Consider the following 25780-nt stretch of genomic DNA (forward strand, 5'->3'; position numbering starts at 1 on the left):
AATAATTAATATACACAAACCTATTTATCAGGGTCTATTATATGCATAAATAAATATTAATAATATTTATTAAATAATAATAATATATATAATATATAATATACACAAACCTATTTATCAGGGTATATTATATGCATAAATAAATACTATATGCAGACACACACATATATCATACAGTATATATATTCTATACAGACATATATAACACAATATACATTAAAACTACATGTAAGTATATATAGCACACAGGGTTATGTGTATATATATATATAAATATCATGTTTTGAGCACAAGGAATAAGAAATGCAAGCTTTAGTTTGCTTTCACAGCTAAAAATAATGTAAATAAGTAAATAATAAATAAAACCTACCCAGCCAACTCGCACTCAAAATCGCCTCAGAAAGGACGCCGCCATTAAGGAAGCCGTCTCCAACGCGCATGCGCGCAGGCAAGGCTTTTCTCTCTCTCTCTCTCTCGTTCAAGCCGCCTAGCTCCACGCATGCGCAGTTCAGACCGCTTTGTGGCGCTCGGCCTTGACGTCACGTGGCGATCGGGCTACGGCGGCTGCGCGGGGCCAAAGCGATGTAGCAAAGGCGCCTCGTTGTGAGCCTTGAGACCCTACGGTGCGCGCCGAGGGACATCCCAGGTATATTGTGCCCATTATGCTTCTGCTTCCCTTTTAGTGGAGATCAAGGTAGGTATAAACATATAATATGAGGTTTTTATATATCTAGTTATCCCTATATATGTATATATAATATATATAATATATAAATCAGTCTGTATTGTCTAGATCCACATGGCTTCTATGTGCCAAGTTTGGTCCAGATCCATCATCACTGGAGATCATAGTTTCTCTGGTTGTGGGTGAACTATACATCCCAGGACCTGTCACTTTTCTAGTATGGTCAGTTGTTCGATTTCTCTGTTTGTTGTGTGCCATAAAAAGGAAAGGGTTAGGGGAGAGGCCATGGGCGGTTGGCATGTTTTCAGACTCCTAGGTTGGCAGAAGCTGGGGCTAACAGTGGGAGCTCACCTGGATTCGAACTGCCGACCTTTCGGTCAGCAGCTCAGCGGGGCTCCTGTATATGTGTATGTGTGTATATATAATAATATTAATATTATATATATATATATATATATTATAATATTATATATATATATATATATTAAAGAATAATATTATATATATGGATTCGAACTGCCAACCTTTCAGTCAGCAGCTCAGCGGTTTAATCCGCTGCACCACCAGGGGCTCCTGTGTATGTGTATGTGTGTATATATATAATAATAATAATACTCCTGTGTATGTGTATGTGTGTATATATAATAATAATAATACTGTGTATGTGTATGTGTGTATATATAATAATAATAATAATATTATATATATATATATATATATATATATATATATATATTATAGAATAATATTATATATATGGATTCAAACTGCCAACCTTTCAGTCAGCAACTCAGCGGTTTAATCCGCTGCACCACCAGGGGCTCCTGTGTATGTGTATGTGTGTATATATATAATAATAATAATACTCCTGTGTATGTGTATGTGTGTATATATAATAATAATAATAATATTATATATATATATATATATATATATATATATATATATATATATATATATAATTATATACATATATATATATATATATATATATATATAATAGAATAATATTATATATATGGATTCGAACTGCCAGCCTTTCAGTCAGCAGCTCAGCGGTTTAATCCGCTGCACCACCAGGGGCTCATGTGTATGTGTATGTGTGTATATATATAATAATAATACTATATATATACATATATATATATATATATATAAAATATTATAATATTATATATATATAATATAATAATATTATATATATGGATTCGAACTGCCAACCTTTCAGTCAGCAGCTCAGCAGTTTAATCCGCTGCACCACCAGGGGCTCCTGTGTATGTGTGTGTATATATATAATAATAATATTATATATATATATATATATATATATATATATATATATATATAATAATAATAATAATATTATATATATATATATATATATATATATATATATATATATTACTAGCTGTGCCCGGCCACGCGTTGCTGTGGCAAAGTGGTGGTGGTATTGGTTAAAAATTGTTGTGTAATTTTTATTTGACGTTATTTGCATTTTTAAATTAATTTTATTGTAAGTTATATTTTTATTTATCATATTTTATTATTTTCTTGTATTATTTTTAGTTATTTTCTGTTATTATAGTATTTTATTGTATTAATTTTTTAGTGTTTTTTATTTTATTTTTTTTGGGTTGCTAGGAGACCAAGTCGGAGGAGCTTAGCCTTCTAACTGGCAGCAACTGGATAAAAACAATTATTCCTCTCCCTCTAATTAGGACTTTATTTTTCTTTTCTTTTTGTTCTATCAACCTTGAGGCGTGGATGATGGGTTGTGTTGTCAAATTTTGAGGTTGGATGGCCTGTACTTTTGTTGTTTTGTGCGTCGCCGTGATGCCATCACACTTTTATATATATAGATATTGTATATTATATATAATATTATGTAATATATATATTATAATATTGTATTATGCAATATATATTTATTATATATAATATAATATTATAATATATTGTATATGCATATAATATTAATATTATTTTGCAATGTAATACAGTAGAGTCTCATCCAACATAAACGGGCCGGCAGAACGTTGGATAAGCGAATATGTTGGATAATAAGGAGGCATTAAGGAAAAGCCTATTAAACATCAAATTAGGTTATGATTTTACAAATTCAGCACCAAAACATCATGTTGTACAACAAATTTGACAGAAAAAGTAGTTCAATATGCAGTAATGCTATGTAGTAATTACTGTATTTATTAATTTAGCACCAAAATATCACGATATATTGAAAACATTGACTACAAAAATGCATTGGATAATCCAGAATGTTGGATAAGCGAGTGTTGGATAAGTGAGACTCTACTGTACTAATAATACAATATAATATTAACTATCTATATATATAAAAGAGTGATGGCATCAGGGCAGTGGACAAAACAACAAAACTACAGGCCCCCCAACCTCGAAATTTGACAACACAACCCATCATCCACGCCTCTAGGTTGATACAACAAAAAGGAAAGAAAAATAAAGTCCTAATTAGAGGGAGAGCAATAAATGTTTTTATCCAATTGCTGCCAGTTTAGAGGGCTAATCTCTGCCCACTTGGTTGCCTAGCAACCAGCCAAGGGACAGCCAGGTTTCAGTTAGGGGACAGGCAGATTTAGGCCTCACTTAGGCTTCTTCCACAGATTATCTAATTTGCACTGGATTATATGGCAGTGTAGACTCAAGGCCCTTCCACACAGCTATATAACCCATTTAGAATCTTATATTATCTGCTTTGCACTGGATTATCTTGACCTCACACTGCCATATAATCCACTTCAGTGTGCATTTTATACAGCTGTGAAGAAGGGGCCTCATATAATCCAGTTCTAAGCAGATAATATAAGATTAGAAATATACAGTAGACTCTCACTTATCCAACATAAACAGGCCGGCAGGATAAGTAAATATATTGGATAATAAGAAGGGATTCAGGAAAAGCTGATTAAACATCAAATTAGGTCATCGTTATACAAATTAAGCACCAAAACATCATATTATACAACAAATTTGACAGAAAAGGTAGTTCCATGCGCAGTAATGCTATGTAGTAATTACAGTAGAGTCTCACTTATCCAACATTCTGGATTATCCAACGCATTTTTGGAGTCAATGTTTTCAATATATCGTGATATTTTGGTGCTAAATTCATAAATATACTAATTACTACATAGCATTACTGCGTATTGAACTACTTTTTCTGCCAAATTTGTTGTCTAACATGATGTTTTGGTGCTTCATTTGTAAAATCATAACCTAATTTGATATTTAATAGGCTTTTCCTTAACGCCTCCTTATTATCCAGCATATTCGGTTATCCAACATTTTGCCAGCCCACTTATGTTGGATAAGTGAGACTCTACTGTACTGTATTTACAAATTTACCAGTAAAATATCACAATGAATTTGAAACACTGACTACAAAAACATTGATTATGAAAAGGCAGACTGTGTTGGATAATCCAGAACATTGTATAAGCGAATGTTGGATAAGTGAGATTCTACTTTGATATGAAATAATTTCTAGGATAGAATAATGCAGAACAATATAATCTCTAAAACCAGGACAGTAATAAAGAAATAAAGAAATAAAGAAAGTAAATAAAGCAAGGAAATTAGAAATTCCACAAAGGAAACAATCAGGGCCAGCTAACACCTCCCAAGAAAGGATTCTTCCAGAAAGGAAGCTGAGAAGGCAGTGAAGCACTATGTATTACCAAAGTCATTATTATTACTATCATTACTATCCTTACTATTATTATTATTATTATTATTGTGTTGCGGTCAACCGTGAAAATGAATACAATCTGGCTCCAAGTATTCAAAAACACTAAAATCAGAATATATAAAAATTAATGTGGTATAATAAAACAGAACAATACAATCTCTAAAATCAGAACACTAAATAAAGAACAACACTCTGAAAATAGGGGAATTCCACACAGAAAACAATCAGGGCCAGCTAACACCTCCCAACAAAGTATTCCCATCATCAAAGTCTGGCCAATCCTCTGTTTTCTCAGGGCCACAGACAGTAGAAGCATATAAAATATCGCAAACAACACCACTCTGAAAACAAGGTAATTCCAGACAGGAAACAATCAGGGCCAGCTAACACCTCCCAACAAAAAAATCACTCAGGGAGGAAACAGCTAGGCTTTAAATCTGCAAGGCCATTACATCCTAATCATTTTTCCTAATTGCAGCATTCATACTTGCCTCCAACAGAAAAAAAAAAACAATCAGAAATATTGTATATTCACAACCTTTAGGAAATAATATCCCCTGATGGCACAGCATGTTAAAGCGCTGAGCTGCTGAACTTCTGGACCGAAAGGCTGCAGGTTTGAATTGGGGGAGCGGAGAGAGCCCCCACTGTTAGCCCCAGCTTCTGCCAACCCAGAAGTTCAAAAACATGTAAATGTGAGTGCATCAATAGGTACTGCTCCGGTGGGAAGGTAACGCCGCTCCATGCAGTCATCCCACATGACCTTGGAGGAGTCTACGGACAACGCCGGCTCTTCGGCTTAGAAATGGAGATGAGCACGAACCCCCAGAATCAGACATGACTGGACTTAACGTCAGGGGAAAAGCTTTACCCTTGACCTTAACTACCACCAATTCCTCAATACTTTATTTCCCATACCACCAGACTTCGCCACAGCAACGCGTGGCCGGGCACAGCTAGTACATTATATATTACATGTAATATTACAATATAATACTAATAATACCATATAATAATATTAATTATATACTATATATTACATGTCTGTTTTTATTGTTTTTACTGTTATTTTAAAGCCAAGTGTATTGTTTTAATCTATTTCTGCAAACTGGGAGTAGCGGTATACAAGTTAAATAAATAAATTAATAAATGTAATATTACTAATAATATTACAGTATATAGATATAGTACAATATGGTAATTTATTACCAGTATTGTGCTATGCTAATAATATAATATTGTATGTAAATTTAATTCATAAGCCGCTCTAAGTCCCCTTCGGGGTGAGATGGGCGGGATATAAATGTATTAAATAAATAGATAATAATATATATAATATATAATATTATGTATTATATATTATATATGGATATAATATTAATATTATTTTGCAATACAATATAATACTAATAATACAATAATATTAATTATATATTACATATTCCATGTAATATTATTAATTATATTACAGTATATAGATTTAATTTATTGCCAGTATTGTGCTATGCTAATAATATAATATTGTATGTAAATTTAATTCGTAAGCTGCTCTGGATCCCCTTTCGGGGTAAGAAGGGCGGGATATAAATGTGTTAAATAAATAGATAATAATATATATAATATATAATATTACGCATTATATATAATATAATATATTGTATATGCATATAATATTAATATTATTTTGCAATACAATATAATACTAATAATACAATATTAATTGTATATTATATATGACATGTAATATTATTCATATTATTACAGTATATGGATATAGATATAGTACAATATGGTAATGCTATGCTAATAATGTAATATTGTATGTAAATTTAATGTGTAAGCTGCTCTGAGTCCCCTTCGGGGTGAGAAGGGCGGGATATAAATGTGTTAAATAAATAGATAATAATATATATAATATACAATATTATGCATTATATAAAATATAATATAATATATTGTATATGCATATAATATTAATGTTATTTTGCAATACAATATAATACTAATAATATAATATATATTATATATTACAGTAGAGTCTCATCCAACATAAACGGGCCGGCAGAATGTTGGATAAGCGAATATGTTGGATAATAAGGAGGGATTAAGGATAAGCCTATTAAACATCAAATTAAGTTATGATTTCACAAATTAAGGACCAAAACATCATGTTAGACAACAAATTTGGAAGAAAACGTAGTTCAATACACAGTAATTCTATGTAGAAATTACTGGATTTATGAATTTAGCACCAAAATATCACGATATATTGAAAGCATTGACTACAAAAATGCGTTGGATAATCCAGAACGTTGGATAAGCGAGTGTTGGATAAGTGAGACTCTACTGTATATGTAATATTATTAATAATATTGCAGTATATAGATCATATTCCATGTAATATTATTAATAATATTACAATATATTTATGTAGTACAATATGGTGATTTATTGCCAGTATTGTGCTATGCTAATCATATAATATTGTATGTAAATTTAATTTGTAAGCCGCTCCGAGTCCCCTTCGGGGTGAGAAGGGCGGCCTATAAATGTAGCTAATAAATAAATAATAATAAATAATAATGAGGCCTTGCCAAACTATAAATCCCAGGATGCCGTCGCATTGCCTTATAGAGAACTCTGGGCAAACCTGACACAGATCACGGTGTCACTTTGAAGTCTGGCTCAGCACATTTTTCTTTCCTTCCCGGCTATAAATGCCTTTCTTTTTAATTATTTAATATTATTTTATTTTAATTTTATTTTGCAAGGAAAATCCGCAGTGCTGTTTTTGGGCTCTTTGGTCAGGAAGCCGAATCAGGATGCGGTCCCGCTGGCTTCGGCTGAGTTGGACTGGACTCTATTATTAGGACTTTAGGACTCTATTATTCCAACTTTATTATTATTATTATTATTATTGTCATTATTATTATTATTAATCAGAGGCTGGATGGCCATCTGTCAGGAGGGATCGTATTGTGTTTTCCTTTATGTTAGAATTGAGTTGGACTGGATGTCCTTTGGAGTGCCTTCCAACTTTAGGATTCTATTATTATTATTATTATTTTATTGTATGACACAGCAAACAAGATAGACATGCTGGATTATTATTATTATTATTATTATTAAGCAGAGGCTAGATGGCCTTCTGTCGGGAGGGATCATATTGTGTCTTCCTGCCAGGCCGAAAACGGTTGGACTGAATGTCCTTTGGAATCCCTTCCAACTTTAGGACTCTATTATTATTATTATTATTATTATTATTATTATTATTGTTGTTGTTAATCAGAGGCTGGATGGCCATCTGTCAGGAGGGATCGTATTGTGTCTTCCTTTATGTTAGAATTGAGTTGGACTGAATGTCCTTTGGAGTGCCTTCCAATTTAAGGACTCTATTATTATTATTGTTGTTGTTGTCATTATTATTATTATTAAGCAGAGGCTGGATGGCCATCTGTCGGGAGGGATCGTATTGTGTCTTCCTGCCTGGCCAAAAGAGGTTGGATTGAATGTCCTTTGGAGTCCCTTCCAAATTTAGAACTCTATTATTGTTGTTGTTGTTGTTAAGCAGAGGCTGGATGGCCATCTGTCAGGAGGGATCGGATTGTGTCTTTCTGCCTGGCTGAAAGCAGTTGGACTGGATGTCCTTTGGAATCCTTTACGACTTTAGGACTCTATTATTATTGTTGTTATTTTTATTATTGTTATTATGATTATTAAGTAGAGGCTGGATGGCCATCTGTCAGCAGGGATTGGATTGTGTTTTTCCGCCAGGCCGAAAGCAATTGGACTGGATATCCTTAGGGTTCCCTTCCAACTTTAGGACTCTATTATTATTATTATTATTATTATTATTATTGCTATTATTACTTTATTGTATGACACAGCAAACAAGATAGATATGCTGGATTAACTATTATTATTATTATTCAGCAGAGGCTGGATGGCCATCTGTCGGGTGGGATCGGATTGTGTCTTCCTGCCTGGCCGAAAGCGGTTGGACTGAATGTCGTTTGGAGTCCCTTCCAAATTTAGAACTCTATTATTGTTGTTGTTGTTGTTGTTGTTGTATTATTATTGTTGTTGTTAAGCAGAGGCTGGATGGCCATCTGTCAGGAGGGATCGTATTGTGTCTTCCTGCCAGGCCGAAAGCGGTTGGATTGAATGTGCTTTAGAGTCCCTTCCAACTTTAGGACTGCATTATTATTATTATTATTATTATTATTATTATTATTGTTACTATCATTATTATTAAGTAGAGGCTGGAAGGCCATCTGTCGGGAGGGATCGGATTGTGTCTTCCTGCCTGGCCGAAAGCAATTGGACTAGATATCCTTTGGAGTCCCTTCCAACTTTAGGACTCTATTATTATTATTATTATTATTATTATTATTATTATTATTATTATCATTATTATTATTAAGCAGAGGCTGGATGTCCATCTGTTGGGAGGGATCGAATCGTGTCTTCCTGCCTGACCGAAAGCGATTGGACTGGATATCCTTTGCAGTCCTTCTAACTTTAGGACTCTATTATTATTATTATTATTATTATTATTATTATTATTACTTTATCATATGACACAGCAAACAAGATAGATATGCTGGATTTACTATTATTATTATCATTATGATTATTAAGCTGAGGCTGGATGTCCATCCGTCGGGAGGGATCAAATTGTGTCTTCCTGCCTGGCCGAAAGCGATTGGACTGGATAGCCTTTGGAGTTCCTTCCAACTTTAAGACTCTATTATTATTATTATTATTATTATTATTATTATTATTATGACACAGCAAACAAGATAGATGATGATGATGATGATTATTATTATTAAGCAGAGGCTGGATGGCCATCTGTCGGGAGGGATCGGATTGTGTCTTCCTGCCTGGTCGAAAGCGATTGGACTGGATATCCTTCGGAGTCCCTTCCAACTTTAGGACTCTATTATTGTTGTTGTTGTTGTTGTTATTATTGTCATTATTATGATTATTAAGCTGAGGCTGGATGGCCATCTGTCGGGAGGGATCGGATTGTGTCTTCCTGCCTGGCCGAAAGCGATTGGACTATCCTTTGGAATCCCTTCCAACTTTAGGACTCTATTATTATTATTATTATTATTATTATTATTATTATTATTATTATTACTATTATTATTATTATCATCATTATTATTATTATTAAGCAGAGGCTGAATGGCCATCTGTCGGGAGGGATCGGATTGTGTCTTCCTGCCTGGCCAAAAGCTATTGGATATCCTTTGGAGTCCCTTCCAACTTTAGGACTCTATTATTATTATTATTATTATTATTATTATTATTATTACTATTATTATTATTATTATCATTATTATTATTAAGCAGAGGCTGAATGGCCATCTGTCGGGAGGGATCGGATTGTGTCTTCCTGCCTGGCCGAAAGCGATTGGACTATCCTTTGGAATCCCTTCCAACTTTAGGACTCTATTATTATTATTATTATTATTATTATTATTATTATTATTATTATTATTATTACTATTATTATTATTATCATTATTATTATTATTATTAAGCAGAGGCTGAATGGCCATCTGTCGGGAGGGATCGGATTGTGTCTTCCTGCCTGGCCGAAAGCGATTGGACTATCCTTTGGAATCCCTTCCAACTTTAGGACTCTATTATTATTATTATTATTACTATTATTATTATTATCATTATTATTATTAAGCAGAGGCTGAATGGCCATCTGTCGGGAGGGATCGGATTGTGTCTTCCTGCCTGGCCAAAAGCGATTGGACTATCCTTTGGAATCCCTTCCAACTTTAGGACTCTATTATTATTATTATTATTATTATTACTATTATTATTATTATCATTATTATTATTATTAAGCAGAGGCTGAATGGCCATCTGTCGGGAGGGATCGGATTGTGTCTTCCTGCCTGGCCGAAAGCGATTGGACTATCCTTTGGAATCCCTTCCAACTTTAGGACTCTATTATTATTATTATTATTACTATTATTATTATTATCATTATTATTATTAAGCAGAGGCTGAATGGCCATCTGTCGGGAGGGATCGGATTGTGTCTTCCTGCCTGGCCGAAAGCGATTGGACTATCCTTTGGAATCCCTTCCAACTTTAGGACTCTATTATTATTATTATTATTATTACTATTATTATTATTATCATTATTATTATTATTATTAAGCAGAGGCTGAATGGCCATCTGTCGGGAGGGATCGGATTGTGTCTTCCTGCCTGGCCGAAAGCGATTGGACTATCCTTTGGAATCCCTTCCAACTTTAGGACTCTATTATTATTATTATTATTACTATTATTATTATTATCATTATTATTATTAAGCAGAGGCTGAATGGCCATCTGTCGGGAGGGATCGGATTGTGTCTTCCTGCCTGGCCAAAAGCTATTGGACTATCCTTTGGAATCCCTTCCAACTTTAGGACTCTATTCTTATTATTATTGTAATTATTATAAAGCTGAGGCTGGATGGCCATCTGTCGGGAGGGATTTGATTGTGTCTTCCTGCCTTTGTTTCTTCTTCGCAGGTTAGGAAAATAAGTGAAATGGCATCCAAACGGATTAGCCAGGAAACCTTTGATGATGTGGTGCAGGAAAATATGGCCGAGTTCGGCATGGATCCCGAGGAGGCCGTGGCCGAAGCCGTCCAGCAATTCGAGTCTCAAGGTATCCCATCTAATAATAATATTAATAATAATAGTAATAATATTGACGTAAGTATCAATAATATATTATTATGCAGCTTTCCCCTCTCTCGATCACTTTTCCAGGCGTGGATTTGACCAACATCGTGAAGGCGGCACCGAATCCCACCTCTGAGGATGGAGCGGAGCAGAAACATGCCATTTTACAGGTGAAATTGAACACAAAATGAGCCAAGAGTGTGATGCAGCAGCAAAATAAGCCAATGCGATCCTAGCCTGCACCCATAGGAATCTGCACCCATAGGAATCTAGTGTCAAAATCGAGGGAAGTTTCAATCCATTCTGGCCTACCCAGCCAGTAAGAAATAGATTATATTATTATTATTATTATATTGTTATATTATTATTATTATTATTATTATTATTATTATACTGTGGTCAACTTCTGGCAGAGAAATAGATTATATTATTATTATTATTATTATTATTATTATTATTATTATACTGTGGTCAACTTCTGGCAGAGAAATAGATTATATTATGATTATGATTATGATTATTATATTGTATTATTATTATTATTATTCTCCATAAGCCTGCTGATGCCTTCGAGGCTGGATGGCCATCTGTCTGGAGGGCTTGGTTTGTGTCTTCCTGCCTGGCAGAAAGGGGGTGGACTGGATGCCCTTTGGGGTTCCCTTCCAACTCTTTGATTCCATAGTAAGATTTCTCTATGGTCCTGCTGATGCCTATGAGGCTGGATGGCCATCTGTTGGGAGGGATTGGATGGTGTCTTGAGGCTGGATGGTCATCTGTTGGGACAGATTGGATGGTGTCTTGAGGCTGGACGGACATATATTGGGATTGGATGGTGTCTTGAGGCTGGATGAACGTTTATTGGGAGGGATGGTGTCTTGAGGCTGGATGGTCATCCATTGGGAGGGATCAGATTGCATCTTGAGGCAGGATGGTCATCCGTTGGGAGGGATCAGATTGTGTCTTGAGGCTGGATGGTCATCTGTTAGGACAGATTGGATGGTGTCTTGAGGATGGAAGGACATATATTGGGATTGGATGGTGTCTTGAGGCTGGATGGCCATCTATTGGGAGGGATCAGATTGTGTCTTGAGGCTGGATGGTTATTTGTCTGGAGGGATAGTGTCTTGAGACTGGATGGTCATCTATTGGGAGGGATCGGATGGCATCTTGAGGCTGGATAGTCATCTGTCTGGAGGGATGGTGTCTTGAAACTAGATGGTAATCTGTTGGGAGGGATTGGATAGTGTCTTGAGGATGGATGGCCATCCGTTGGGACGGATCAGATGGTGTCTTGCTGCCTGGCAGAAGGGGGGACTGGATGCCTATAGGATCCTGTAGTTCTATAACTATTTCTCCATGAGCCTGCTGATGCCTATGAGGCTGGATGGCCATCCGTTGGGAGGGATTGGGTGGTGTCTTGAGGCTGGATGGCCATCCGTTGGGACAGATCAGATGGTGTCTTGCTGCCTATGCCTATAGGCTCCTGTGGTTCTATAACTCTATTTCTCCATGAGCCTGATAATGCCGATGAGGCTGGATGGCCATCCGTTGGGACAGATCAGATGGTGTCTTGCTGCCTATGCCTATAGGCTCCTGTGGTTCTATAACTCTATTTCTCCATGAGCCTGATAATGCCGATGAGGCTGGATGGCCATCCGTTGGGACAGATCAGATGGTGTCTTGCTGCCTATGCCTATAGGATCCTGTGGTTCTATAACTCTATTTCTCCATGAGCCTGATAATGCCGATGAGGCTGGATGGCCATCCGTTGGGACAGATCAGATGGTGTCTTGCTGCCTATGCCTATAGGATCCTGTGGTTCTATAACTCTATTTCTCCATGAGCCTGATAATGCCGATGAGGCTGGATGGCCATCCGTTGGGACAGATCAGATGGTGTCTTGCTGCCTATGCCTATAGGATCCTGTGGTTCTATAACTCTATTTCTCCATGAGCCTACTGATGCTGATGAGCCTGGATGGCCATCTGTTGGGAGGGATCGGGTGGTGTCTTGAGGCTGGATGGCCATCTGCTGGGGGGGGATCGGATGGTGCCCTGAGGCTTCTGAATTCTTCTCTCCAGACGCTGGACTCCCTCCAGAAGGCCCTCCTGGACGCCTCCGACTGGGGCCGAGTGGACGATCTGCTGGTCAGCTTGGCGAAGCAGTGCCGGGCGGAGGTGTCGGTGCGCTTCCTGGCGGGGCAGAAGGGCGCCTACCCTGCGGTGCTGGCCGCCTGCCGCCTGTCCGGGGAGGGGCGCTGCTCTCTGCGCAGGGCGCTGGGGGCGCTGGGGGCGCTGCTGGAGGGCCAGCCGGACCTGCTGGAGGCCGGCGGGAGGGAGGTGGTGCTGCGGGCGCTGCGGGAGGGCGGCCCCGAGGAAGCGGAAGAGGCCGAGTCGACCCTGGCCGCCCTGCGCTGCCTGCGCCACGCCTGCCTCAAGCACGAGCGCAACCGGCAGGAGATGGTGGAGGCGGGCGCCCTGGGCCTGCTCACCGGCGCCATCCTGCGACACGGGCGGCGGGCCCCGGTGGTGCGCGAGGCCTGCCTGGGCCTCAGGGTCATGACCTTCGACGACGACATCCGGGCGCCCTTCGGACACGCCCACCAGCACGCCAAGAGCATCGTGGTCGACCACAACGGCCTGGCCGTGCTCATCGAAGCCGCCAAGGGTGAGCGAGTGGGGGAAGCGTCTCCACGCAACACTAGTACACATCCTAGGCATTGCATATCTATATATATAAAAGAGTGATGGCATCGCGTTGCTGTGGCCTTGTCTGGTGGTGTCTGTATTTTATAGGCAGTGTGGAAGAGGCCTGAGGCCTAACTCTGCCTGTCCCCTGGAGGCCAAGTGGGCAGAGCTTAGCCTTCTAACTGGCGACCGACAAAACAACAAAACTACAGGCCCCCCAACCTCGAAATTTGACGACACAACCCCTCATCCACGCCTCTAGGTTGATGCAACAAAAAGAAAAGAAAAATAAACTCCTAAGATTCCCATAAGCCACAGCAACGCGCGGCCAGGCATAGCTAGTCTATCTATCTATATCTATATATATATATAAAAGAGTGATGGCATCACGGCGACCCACAAAACAACAAAACTACAGGCCCCCCAACCTCAAAATTTGATGACACAACCCCTCATCCACGCCTCTAGGTTGATACAACAAAAAGAAAAGAAAAATAGAGTCCTAATTAGAGGGAGAGGAATAATTGTTTTTATCCCATTGCTGCCAGTTAGAAAGGCTAAGCTCTGCCCACTTGGTCTCCAGGGGACAGGCAGAGTTAGGCCTCACTTAGGCCTCTTCCACACTGCCTATAAAATACAGACACCACCAGACAACGCCACAGCAACGCGTGGCCGGGCACAGCTAGTTTATCTATATATATATATATAAAGGTTCTGACCGTTTCTGCCTTAAATTAAACAGCAAAACGAAACACCCAAAACTCACGAAACTTGGCCACATAACACATGGCCATCCCCACTGTGTTTATAATATGTACACAATGTAATTTGTATCATATATATATATATATATATATATATATATATATATATATATATAAAAGAGTGATGGCATCACGGCAACCCACAAAACTACAGGCCCCCCAACCTCGAAATTTGACGACACAACCCCTCATCCACGCCTCTAGGTTGATACAACAATAAGAAAAGAAAAATAAAGTCCTAATTAGAGGGAGAGGAATAATTGTTTTTATCCCATTGCTGCCAGTTAGAAAGGCTAAGCTCTGCCCACTTGGTCTCCAGGGGACAGGCAGAGTTAGGCCTCACTTAGGCCTCTTCCACACTGCCTATAAAATACAGACACCACCAGACAACGCCACAGCAACGCATGGCCGGGCACAGCTAGTTTATCTATATATCTATATATATAAAAGAGTGATGGCATCACGGCAATTCACAAAACAACAAAAGTACAGGCCCCCCAACCTCAAAATTTGACAACACAACCCATCATCCACGCCTCAAGGTTGATACAACAAAAAGAAAAGAAAAAGAAAGTCCTAATTAGAGGGAGAGCAATAATTTTTTTTATCCAATTGCTGCCAGTTTAGAGGGCTAATCTCTGCCCACTTGGTTGCCTAGCAACCAGCCAAGGGACAGCCAGGTTTCAGTTAGGGGACAGGCAGATTTAGGCCTCACTGAGTCTTCTTCCACAGATTATCTAATTTGCACTGGATTATATGGCAGTGTAGACTCAAGGCCCTTCCACACAGCTATATAACCCATTTAGAATCTTATATTATCTGCTTTGCACTGGATTATCTTGACTCCGCACTACCATATAATCCACTTCAGTGTGCATTTTATACAGCTGTGAAGAAGGGGCCTCATATAATCTAGTTCTAAGAAGATAATATAAGATTAGAAATATACAGTAGAGTCTCACTTATCCAACGTAAACAGGCCGGCAGGATAAGTGAATATGTTGGATAATAAGAAGGGATTCAGGAAAAGCCAATTAAACATCAAATTAGGTAATCGTTATACAAATTAAGCACCAAAACATCATATTATACAACAAATTTGACAGAAAAAGTAGTTCCATGCGCAGTAATGCTATGTAGTATTTACAGTAGAGTCTCACTTATCCAACACTCACTTATCCAACGTTCTGGATTATCCAACGCATTTTTGTAGTCAATGCTTTCAATATATCGTGATATTTTGGTGCTAAATTCATAAATCCAGTAATTTCTACATAGAATTACTGTGTATTGAACTACTTTTTCTTCCAAATTTGTTGTCTAACATGATGTTTTGGTCCTTAATTTGTGAAATCATAACTTAATTTGATGTTTAATAGGCTTATCCTTAATCCCTCCTTATTATCCAACATATTCGCTTATCCAACATTCTGCCGGCCCGTTTATGTTGGATAAGTGAGACTCTACTGTACTGTATTTACAAATTTACCACTAAAATATCACAATGAATTTAAAACACTGACTACAAAAAACATTGATTATGAAAAGGCAGACTGCGTTGGATAATCCAGAACATTGTATAAGCGAATGTTGGATAAGTGAGATTCTTCTTTAATATGAAATAATTACTGGGATAGAATAATGCAGAACAATATAATCTCTAAAACCAGGACAGTAAATAAACAGGGGAATTCCACACAGGAAACAATCAGGGCCAGCTAACACCTCCCAACAAAGTATTCCCATCATCAAAGTCTGGCAAATCCTCTGTTTTCTCAGGGCCACAGACAGTAGAAGCACATAAAATATCGCAAACAACACCACTCTGAAAACAAGGGAATTCCAGACAGGAAACAATCAGGGCCAGCTAACACCTCCCAACAAAAAATTCACTCAGGGAGGAAACAGCCAGGCTTTAAAGCTGCAAGGCCATTACATACTAATAATTTTTCCTAATTGCAGCATTCATACTTGCCTCCAACAAACAAAAAAAACCAATCAGAAATATTGTATATTCACAACCTTTAGGAAATAATATCCCCTGATGGCGCAGCGTGTTAAAGCACTGAGCTGCTGAACTTCTGGACTGAAAGGCCGCAGGTTTGAATTGGGGGAGCGGAGAGAGCCCCCACTGTTAGCCCCAGCTTCTGCCAACCCAGAAGTTCGAAAACATGCAAATGTGAGTGCATCAATAGGTACTGCTCCGGCGGGAAGGTAACGCCGCTCCATGTAGTCATCCCACATGACCTTGGAGGAGTCTACGGACAACGCCGGCTCTTTGGCTTAGAAATGGAGATGAGCACCAACCTCCAGAGTCAGACACGACTGGACTTAATGTCTGGGGAAAACCTTTACCCTTTACCTTAACTACCACCAATTCCTCAATACTTTATTTCCCAGACCACCAGACTTCGCCACAGCAACGCGTGGCCGGGCACAGCTAGTATATATATATAAAGGTTCTGACCATTTCTGCCTTAAATTAAACAGCAAAACGAAACACCCAAAACTCACGAAACTTGGCCACATAACACATGGCCATCCCCACTGTGTTTATAATATGTACACAATGTAATTTGTATCATATATATATATATATATATATATATATATATATATATATATAAAAGAGTGATGGCATCACGGCAACCCACAAAACTACAGGCCCCCCAACCTCGAAATTTGACGACACAACCCCTCATCCACGCCTCTAGGTTGATACAACAATAAGAAAAGAAAAATAAAGTCCTAATTAGAGGGAGAGGAATAATTGTTTTTATCCCATTGCTGCCAGTTAGAAGGCTAAGCTCTGCCCACTTGGTCTCCAGGGGACAGGCAGAGTTAGGCCTCACTTAGGCCTCTTCCACACTGCCTATAAAATACAGACACCACCAGACAACGCCACAGCAACGCGTGGCCGGGCACAGCTAGTATATATATATAAATGTAATGTACGTTTGTAGGACTGAGTAAACCACAAAACCACTGAACCAAATCACACCAAATTTGGCCACAAAAGACATCGTCATCCAAAATATGTCTTTCAGTCAAAAAAACCTTGAAAAATAAAGTCCAAATTAGAGGAAGAGGAAGAACTCTTTTTTCCCTAGCTGCCCACTTGGCCATTTAATGGCGCTCAGGGCCTCTTCCACACTGTCCATAAAATACAGATGATCTGATTTGAACTGGATTATATGACAAAGCTAGTGATAAAATATAAATGTTCCTTCTCTGCGCAGCCTTCACCGACGACTGCGACGTCCTGAGCGAGATCTGCGCCACTTTGGCCCGGCTTTCCGTCCGGAATGAGTTTTGCCAGGACATCGTGGACTTGGGAGGACTGAACTTCATCGTGGCCTTGCTGGCCGATTGCATAGACCACCAGGTGTGATAATAATAATAATAATAATAATAATAATAATAATAATAATAATAATAATAATAATAATAATAATAATGATGTTGCATAGATGTCACTTTATTGATCAGTGCAATAATAATAATAATATTATATGTCACTTTGTTGATAAGTGTCAATAATAATAATATGTTGCTTAGATGTCGCGTTATTGATCAATGTCAATAATATTAACAGTAATAATAATAATGTTGCTTAGATGTCACTATACGACATTTATATCCCGCCCTATACTGCAATATTAATAGTAATATTACATGTAATGTATAATTATGATGTTATTATATTGTATTATTATTAGTATTATATTGCATTATAATATTATAGTACATACAATATATTATTAGCATAGCACAGTATTACTATTATATATTACTATAATGTACTATACCAGCAATATTATTAGTCATATTACATGTAATATATAATATAAATTTATAAGTATTATATTACAATATTATATGTACATACAATATATTATATTATTAGCATAGCACAGTATAATGATTATATATTACTTTAATGTACTATACCACCAATATGAGTTATATTACATGTAATATATAATATAAATTTATAAGTATTATATTACAATATTATATGTACATACAATATATTATATTATTAGCATAGCACAGTATAATGATTATATGTTACTTTAATGTACTATACCAATATGAGTTATATTACATGTAATATATAATATCAATATATATTATTAGTATTATATTGTATTACATTATAATATGATGATCAATATTATATGCACATATAATATACTGTGCTATGCTAATAATATAATATAATTATTATATATTACTATAATGTACTATACCACCAATATTATATTACATGTAATATATAATATCAATATATATTATTAGTATTATATTGTATTACATTATAGTATTATTATCAATATATATTACAATATGATGATCAATATTATATGTACATATATTATATTATTAGCATAGCACAATATTAATATTGTATATTACTATATTGTACTATACCACCAATATTATTAGTCATGTGTATTACATAATAATATTATTATCAATATTATATGTATATACAATATATTATATTTATTAGTCATATTATATTTATTACATAATAATATTATCAATATTATATGTATATACAATATATTATATTTATTAGTCATATTATATTTATTACATAATAATATTATTATCAATATGGTATGTATATACAATATATTATATTTATTAGTCATATTATATTTATTACATAATAATATTATCAATATTATATGTATATACAATATATTATATTTATTAGTCATATATTTATTACATAATAATATTATTATCAATATGGTATGTATATACAATATATTATATTTATTACATAATAATATTATCAATATTATATGTATATACAATATATTATATTTATTAGTCAGATTATATTTATTACATAATAATATTATTATCAATATGGTATGTATATACAATATATTTATTAGTGATATTATATTTATTACATAATATTATTATCAATATGGTATGTATATACAATGTATTATATTTATTACATAATAATATTATTATCAATATGGTATGTATATACAATATATTATATTTATTAGTCATATTATAATTATTACATAATAATATTATCATCAATATGGTATGTATATACAATATATTATATTTATTTGTCATATTATATTTATTACATAATAATATTATTATCAATATGGTATGTATATATACCATATATTATTACTTATTAGTATTATAGATTACTATATTGTTGCTTAGATACCACCCTATTGATAAGTGATGTTATGTCTAGAATTCCCCAGGATGTGATGAATAATTGAGTCCAGATATGTATGGATTATTAATGATAATTAATTAATTTGTGGCTTCCAGGACCTGGTGAAGCAGGTGCTGAGCGCCATCCGTGCCATTGCGGGCAACGACGACGTGAAGGACGCCATTGTCAACGCCGGCGGGACCGACCTCATTGTGCTGGCCATGAGCCGCCACCTTGGGAGCCCCCAGGTATGTATTCGGGGGTGTCTACATGGTCGAGTTAATGCGGATTGGGACTAATTATAACGAATCTTCTTAGGTATGTGAGCAGAGCTGTGCGGCGCTCTGCATGCTGGCCCTGCGCAAGCCCGAGAACTGCCGGGTCATCATGGAAGGGGGCGGGGCCTTGGCGGCACTCCAGGCCATGAAGACACACCCCCGGGAGGCTGGCGTCCAGGTACCATCCGATCCCTCCCGACAGATGGCCTTCCAGCCTCATAGACATAACATCCTTGGAGAAATACATCTATAGCATCATACGATCCCAGGGTCCCCCAAGCCAACCCCAGTCTGTCACGACACCATCCGATCCCCCCCGACAGATGGCCTCCCAGTCTGACCCTCTCCTAACACACCATCCGATCCCTCCCGACAGATGGCCTTCCAACATCATGGACATAAGATCCTTGGAGAAATACATCTATAGCATCATACGATCCCAGGGTCCCCCAAGCCAACCCCAGTCTGTCACGACACCATCCGATCCCCCCCGACAGATGGCCTCCCAGTCTGACCCTCTCCTAACACACCATCCGATCCCTCCCGACAGATGGCCTTCCAACATCATGGACATAAGATCCTTGGAGAAATACATCTATAGCATCATACGATCCCAGGGTCCCCCAAGCCAACCCCAGTCTGTCACGACACCATCCGATCCCCCCCGACAGATGGCCTCCCAGTCTGACCCTCTCCTAACACACCATCCGATCCCTCCCGACAGATGGCCTTCCAACATCATGGACATAAGATCCTTGGAGAAATACATCTATAGCATCATACGATCCCAGGGTCCCCCAAGCCAACCCCAGTCTGTCACGACACCATCCGATCCCCCCCGACAGATGGCCTCCCAGTCTGACCCTCTCCTAACACACCATCCGATCCCTCCCGACAGATGGCCTTCCAACATCATGGACATAAGATCCTTGGAGAAATACATCTATAGCATCATACGATCCCAGCTCCATGATATAAGTCTACTATATCATTTAACAATATAATAATATATAATACTCATGTTATACCCAAGAGCCATCCAGTCCAACCCCAGTCTGCCATGACACCATCCAATCCCTCCCGACAGAGGGCCCTCCAACCTCATAGATATAAGATCTTTGGAGAAATACATCTATAGCATCATACGATCCCAGGGTCCCCCAAGCCAACCCCAGTCTGCCATGACACCATCCGATCACTCCCGACAGATGGCCTCCCAGGCCGACCCTATCCTAACACAACACCATCCGATCCCTCCCGACAGAGGGCCCAACCTCATAGACATAAGATGTTTGGAGAAATACATCTATAGCATCATACAATCCCAGGGTCCCCCAAGGGCCGTCCAGTCCAACCCCATCCGATCCCTCTCGACAGATGGCCATCTAGTCCAATCACATCCTGCCATGACACCATCCGATCCCTCCCGACAGATGGCATTCCAACATCATGGACATAAGATCCTTGGAGAAATACATCTATAGCATCATACGATCCCAGGGTCCCCCAAGAGCCATCCTGTCCAACCCCATACAATCCCTCCCAACAGATGGCCATCCAGTCCAACCCTATCCTAACACAACACCATCCAATCCCTCCCGACAGAGGCCCTCCAGCCTCATAGACATAAGATCCTTGGAGAAATACATCTATAGCATCATACAATCCCAGGGTTCCCCAAGCCAACCCCAGTCTGCCACAACACCATCCGATCCCTCCCGACAGATGGCCTCCCAGTCCGACCCTATCCCAACAAAACACCATCCGATCCCTCCCGACAGATGGCCTCCCAGTCTGACCCTATCCCAACAAAACACCATCCGATCCCTCCCGACAGATGGCCTTCCAACCTCATAGACATAAGATCCTTGGAGAAATACATCTATAGCATCATACAATCCCAGGGTCCCTCAAGGGCCATCCAGTCCAACCCCATAGGATCCCTCCCAACAGATGGCCTCCCAGGCCGACCCTATCCTAACACAACACCATCCGATCCCTCCCGACAGATGGCCTCCCAGGCCGACCCTATCCTAACACAACACCATCCGATCCCTCCCGACAGAGGGCCCAACCTCATAGACATAAGATCTTTGGAGAAATACATCTATAGCATCATACAATCCCAGGGTCCCCCAAGGGCCGTCCAGTCCAACCCCATCCGATCCCTCTCGACAGATGGCCATCTAGTCCAATCACATCCTGCCATGACACCATCCGATCCCTCCCGACAGATGGCATTCCAACATCATGGACATAAGATCCTTGGAGAAATACATCTATAGCATCATACGATCCCAGGGTCCCCCAAGAGCCATCCTGTCCAACCCCATACAATCCCTCCCAACAGATGGCCATCCAGTCCAACCCTATCCTAACACAACACCATCCAATCCCTCCCGACAGAGGCCCTCCAGCCTCATAGACATAAGATCCTTGGAGAAATACATCTATAGCATCATACAATCCCAGGGTTCCCCAAGCCAACCCCAGTCTGCCACAACACCATCCGATCCCTCCCGACAGATGGCCTCCCAGTCCGACCCTATCCCAACAAAACACCATCCGATCCCTCCCGACAGATGGCCTCCCAGTCTGACCCTATCCCAACAAAACACCATCCGATCCCTCCCGACAGATGGCCTCCCAGTCTGACCCTATCCCAACAAAACACCATCCGATCCCTCCCGACAGATGGCCTTCCAACCTCATAGACATAAGATCCTTGGAGAAATACATCTATAGCATCATACAATCCCAGGGTCCCTCAAGGGCCATCCAGTCCAACCCCATAGGATCCCTCCCGACAGATGGCCATCCAGTCCGACCCTATCCTAACATAACACCATCCGATCCCTCCTGGCAGATGGCCCTCCAGCCTCATAGACATAAGATCCTTGGAGAAATACATATATTAATAATAATACAAATAGAGTAAAATAAATGTAGTAGTAGCAACAATAATCGAGAAAAATAATAAATGTAATAATACCAATAATAATAGAGAAAAATAATAAATGTACCATATATTCTCGAGTATAAGCTGACCCAAATATAAGCCAACCAGGACCCTCACCCAAGTATAAGCCGAGGGGGGCTTTTTCAGCCTTAAAAAGAGGGCTGAAAAACTAGGCTTATACTCGACTATATACAGTAATAATATATAATGCTTATGTAGGGCTTATATTGTGCTGTGCTAATAATATAATACATTGTATATATATATATATATATATATATATAGTTTATAAGCCGCCCTGAGTCCCCTTCAGGGTGAGAAGGGCGGGATATAAATATAGCTAATAAATAATAATAATAAATATCATAGCTATTATTATTATTATTATTTTCATGCCATATATTGTCCAGGGGCTAACTGAGTCTATATTATAATTATATTATTTTGCAGAAGCAGGCCTGCATGCTCATCCGCAACCTGGTAGCGCACAGCCAGGACTTCTCGCAGCCCATCCTGGATCTGGGGGCCGAAACCCTCATCGCAGAGGCCCGGGCCGCCCACCGGGACTGCGACGATGTGGCCAAAGCCGCCTTGCGAGACCTGGGCTGCAAAGTGGAGCTGCGCGAACTCTGGACCGGGCAGAAGGGAAGCCTGGCCCGTTGAGACCCCGACAACCTCCCCAAAAAAACATGGGGAATATTAATCCCAAAATGCTGTGCTTTGGACTCCGGGTCCCATAATCCCCCCTCTTTTGTGTGCGGCGACTCCCATCGTCCGCAAATAAGGTTTGTTCCAAAAGACTTGCCAGAGAATGAGCGAGGGCGAAAAAGGGACTCCTGTACCTTTAATTGTGAGATACCTGTCACTGTGAGATGCTGCGAAAAGGGGCTCCTGTACCTTTAATTGTGAGATACCTGTAATTGTGAGCTAATTGTAAGATCATGTGAAAAGAGGCTCCTGTATCTTTATTTGAGAGATGCTACGAAAATGCTTCCGTACCTTTAATTGTGAGATCCTGCAAAAAGGGGCTCCTGTATCTTTAATTAGGAGATCCTGCAAAAAGGAGCTCCTGTATCTTTAATTGTGAGATACCTGTAATTGTGAGCTAATTGTAAGATCATGTGAAAAGAGGCTCCTGTATCTTTATTTGAGAGATGCTACGAAAAGGGGCTTCCGTACCTTTAATTAGGAGATCCTGTAAAAAGGAGTTCCTGTATCTTTAATTAGGAGATCCTGCAAAAAGGAGCTTCTGCACCCTTAATTGGGAGATCTTGCAAAAAGGAGCTCTTGTATCTTTAATTGGGAGATCCTGCAAAAAGGGGCTCCTGCACCTTTAATTAGGAGATCCTGCAAAAAGGAGCTTCTGCACCCTTAATTGGGAGATCTTGCAAAAAGGAGCTCTTGTATCTTTAATTGGGAGATCCTGCAAAAAGGGGCTCCTGCACCTTTAATTAGGAGATCCTGCAAAAAGGAGCTCCTGTATCTTTAATTGGGAGATGCTACAAAAAGGGCTTCTGTATCTTTAATTGGGAGGTGCTACAAAAAGGGCTTCTGTATCTTTAATTGGGAGATCCTGCAAAAAGGGGCTCCTGCACCTTTAATTAGGAGATCCTGCAAAAAGGGGCTTCTGCGCCTTTAATTAGGAGATCCTGCCAAAAGGAGCTCCTGCACCTTTAATTGTGAGATCCTGCAAAAAGGAGCTCCTGTATCTTTAATTAGGAGATCCTGCAGAAAGGGGCTCCTGTATCTTTAATTGTGAGATCACGAAACCCTCCTGACAGATGGCCATCCAACCCCATAGACATCAGATTCATGGAGAAATAGGGCTGTAGAACTGAAGGCACAATCAAAGCCCTCCCGGCAGATGGCCATCCAACCCCATAGACATCAGATTCATGGAGAAATAGGGCTGTAGAAGGCACAATCAAAGCCCTCCCGACAGATGGCCATTCAGCCACATAGACATCAGATTCAAGGAGAAATAGGGGTGTAGAATTGAAGGCACAATCAAAGCCCTCCCGGCAGATGGCCATCCAGCCACAGAGACATCAGATTCAAGGAGAAATAGGGGTGTAGAATTGAAGGCACAATCAAAGCCCTCCCGGCAGATGGCCATTCAGCCACAGAGACATCAGATTCAAGGAGAAATAGGGGTGTAGAATTGAAGGCACAATCAAAGCCCTCCCGGCAGATGGCCATTCAGCCACAGAGACATCAGATTCAAGGAGAAATAGGGGTGTAGAATTGAAGGCACAATCAAAGCCCTCCTGGCAGATGGCCATCCAGCCACATAGACATCAGATTCAAGGAGAAATAGGGGTGTAGAATTGAAGGCACAATCAAAGCCCTCCCGACAGATGGCCATCCAGCCACAGAGACATCAGATTCATGGAGAAATAGGGCTGTAGAATTGAAGGCACAATCAAAGCCCTCCCGACAGATGGCCACCCAGCCACATAGACATCAGATTCATGGAGGAATACGGCTATAGAATGACAGAATTGAATAGGAACCCCAAAGGCCATCAAGTCCAAACCCCATTCAGTGATATGAGAAGGCACAATCAAAACCCTCCCGACAGATGGCCATCCAGCCACAGAAACATCAGATTCATGGAGGAATACGGCTATAGAATCACAGAGTTGGAAAGGAACCCCAAACGCCATTCTGCGATATGGGAAGGCACAATCAAAACCCTCCTGACAGATGGCCAGCCAGTCCAACTCCATATGCGAAGGCACAACCAGAGCCTTCCCGACAGGTGGCC

General features: G+C 39.1%; 2 protein-coding genes across 2 annotated transcripts in view; one reads left to right on the forward strand and one right to left on the reverse strand.

The window, feature by feature from the left end:
* Nucleotides 1-525, reverse strand: part of sugp2 (SURP and G-patch domain containing 2) — a 29469-nt gene extending 28944 nt beyond the window's left edge. Inside the window, exon 1 of the mRNA XM_062959550.1 lies at nt 371-525. The gene's annotated coding sequence lies outside the window, so the exon portion shown is untranslated. The remainder of the gene's footprint in view (nt 1-370) is intronic.
* Nucleotides 526-537: 12 nt separating this feature from the next.
* On the forward strand, nt 538-23966 carry armc6 (armadillo repeat containing 6). The gene is made up of 8 exons (XM_062959551.1): nt 538-694; nt 10961-11099; nt 11204-11286; nt 13198-13783; nt 17807-17952; nt 19893-20024; nt 20095-20232; nt 23464-23966. The coding sequence occupies exons 2-8, from the start codon at nt 10979-10981 to the stop codon at nt 23674-23676; spliced, it is 1419 nt and encodes a 472-aa protein (XP_062815621.1). The 5' UTR covers nt 538-694; nt 10961-10978; the 3' UTR covers nt 23677-23966.
* The last annotated feature ends 1814 nt before the right edge of the window (nt 23967-25780 follow it).

This window comes from Anolis carolinensis, unplaced genomic scaffold (assembly GCF_035594765.1).
Source record: "Anolis carolinensis isolate JA03-04 unplaced genomic scaffold, rAnoCar3.1.pri scaffold_7, whole genome shotgun sequence".
Lineage (NCBI taxonomy): Eukaryota > Metazoa > Chordata > Lepidosauria > Squamata > Dactyloidae > Anolis > Anolis carolinensis.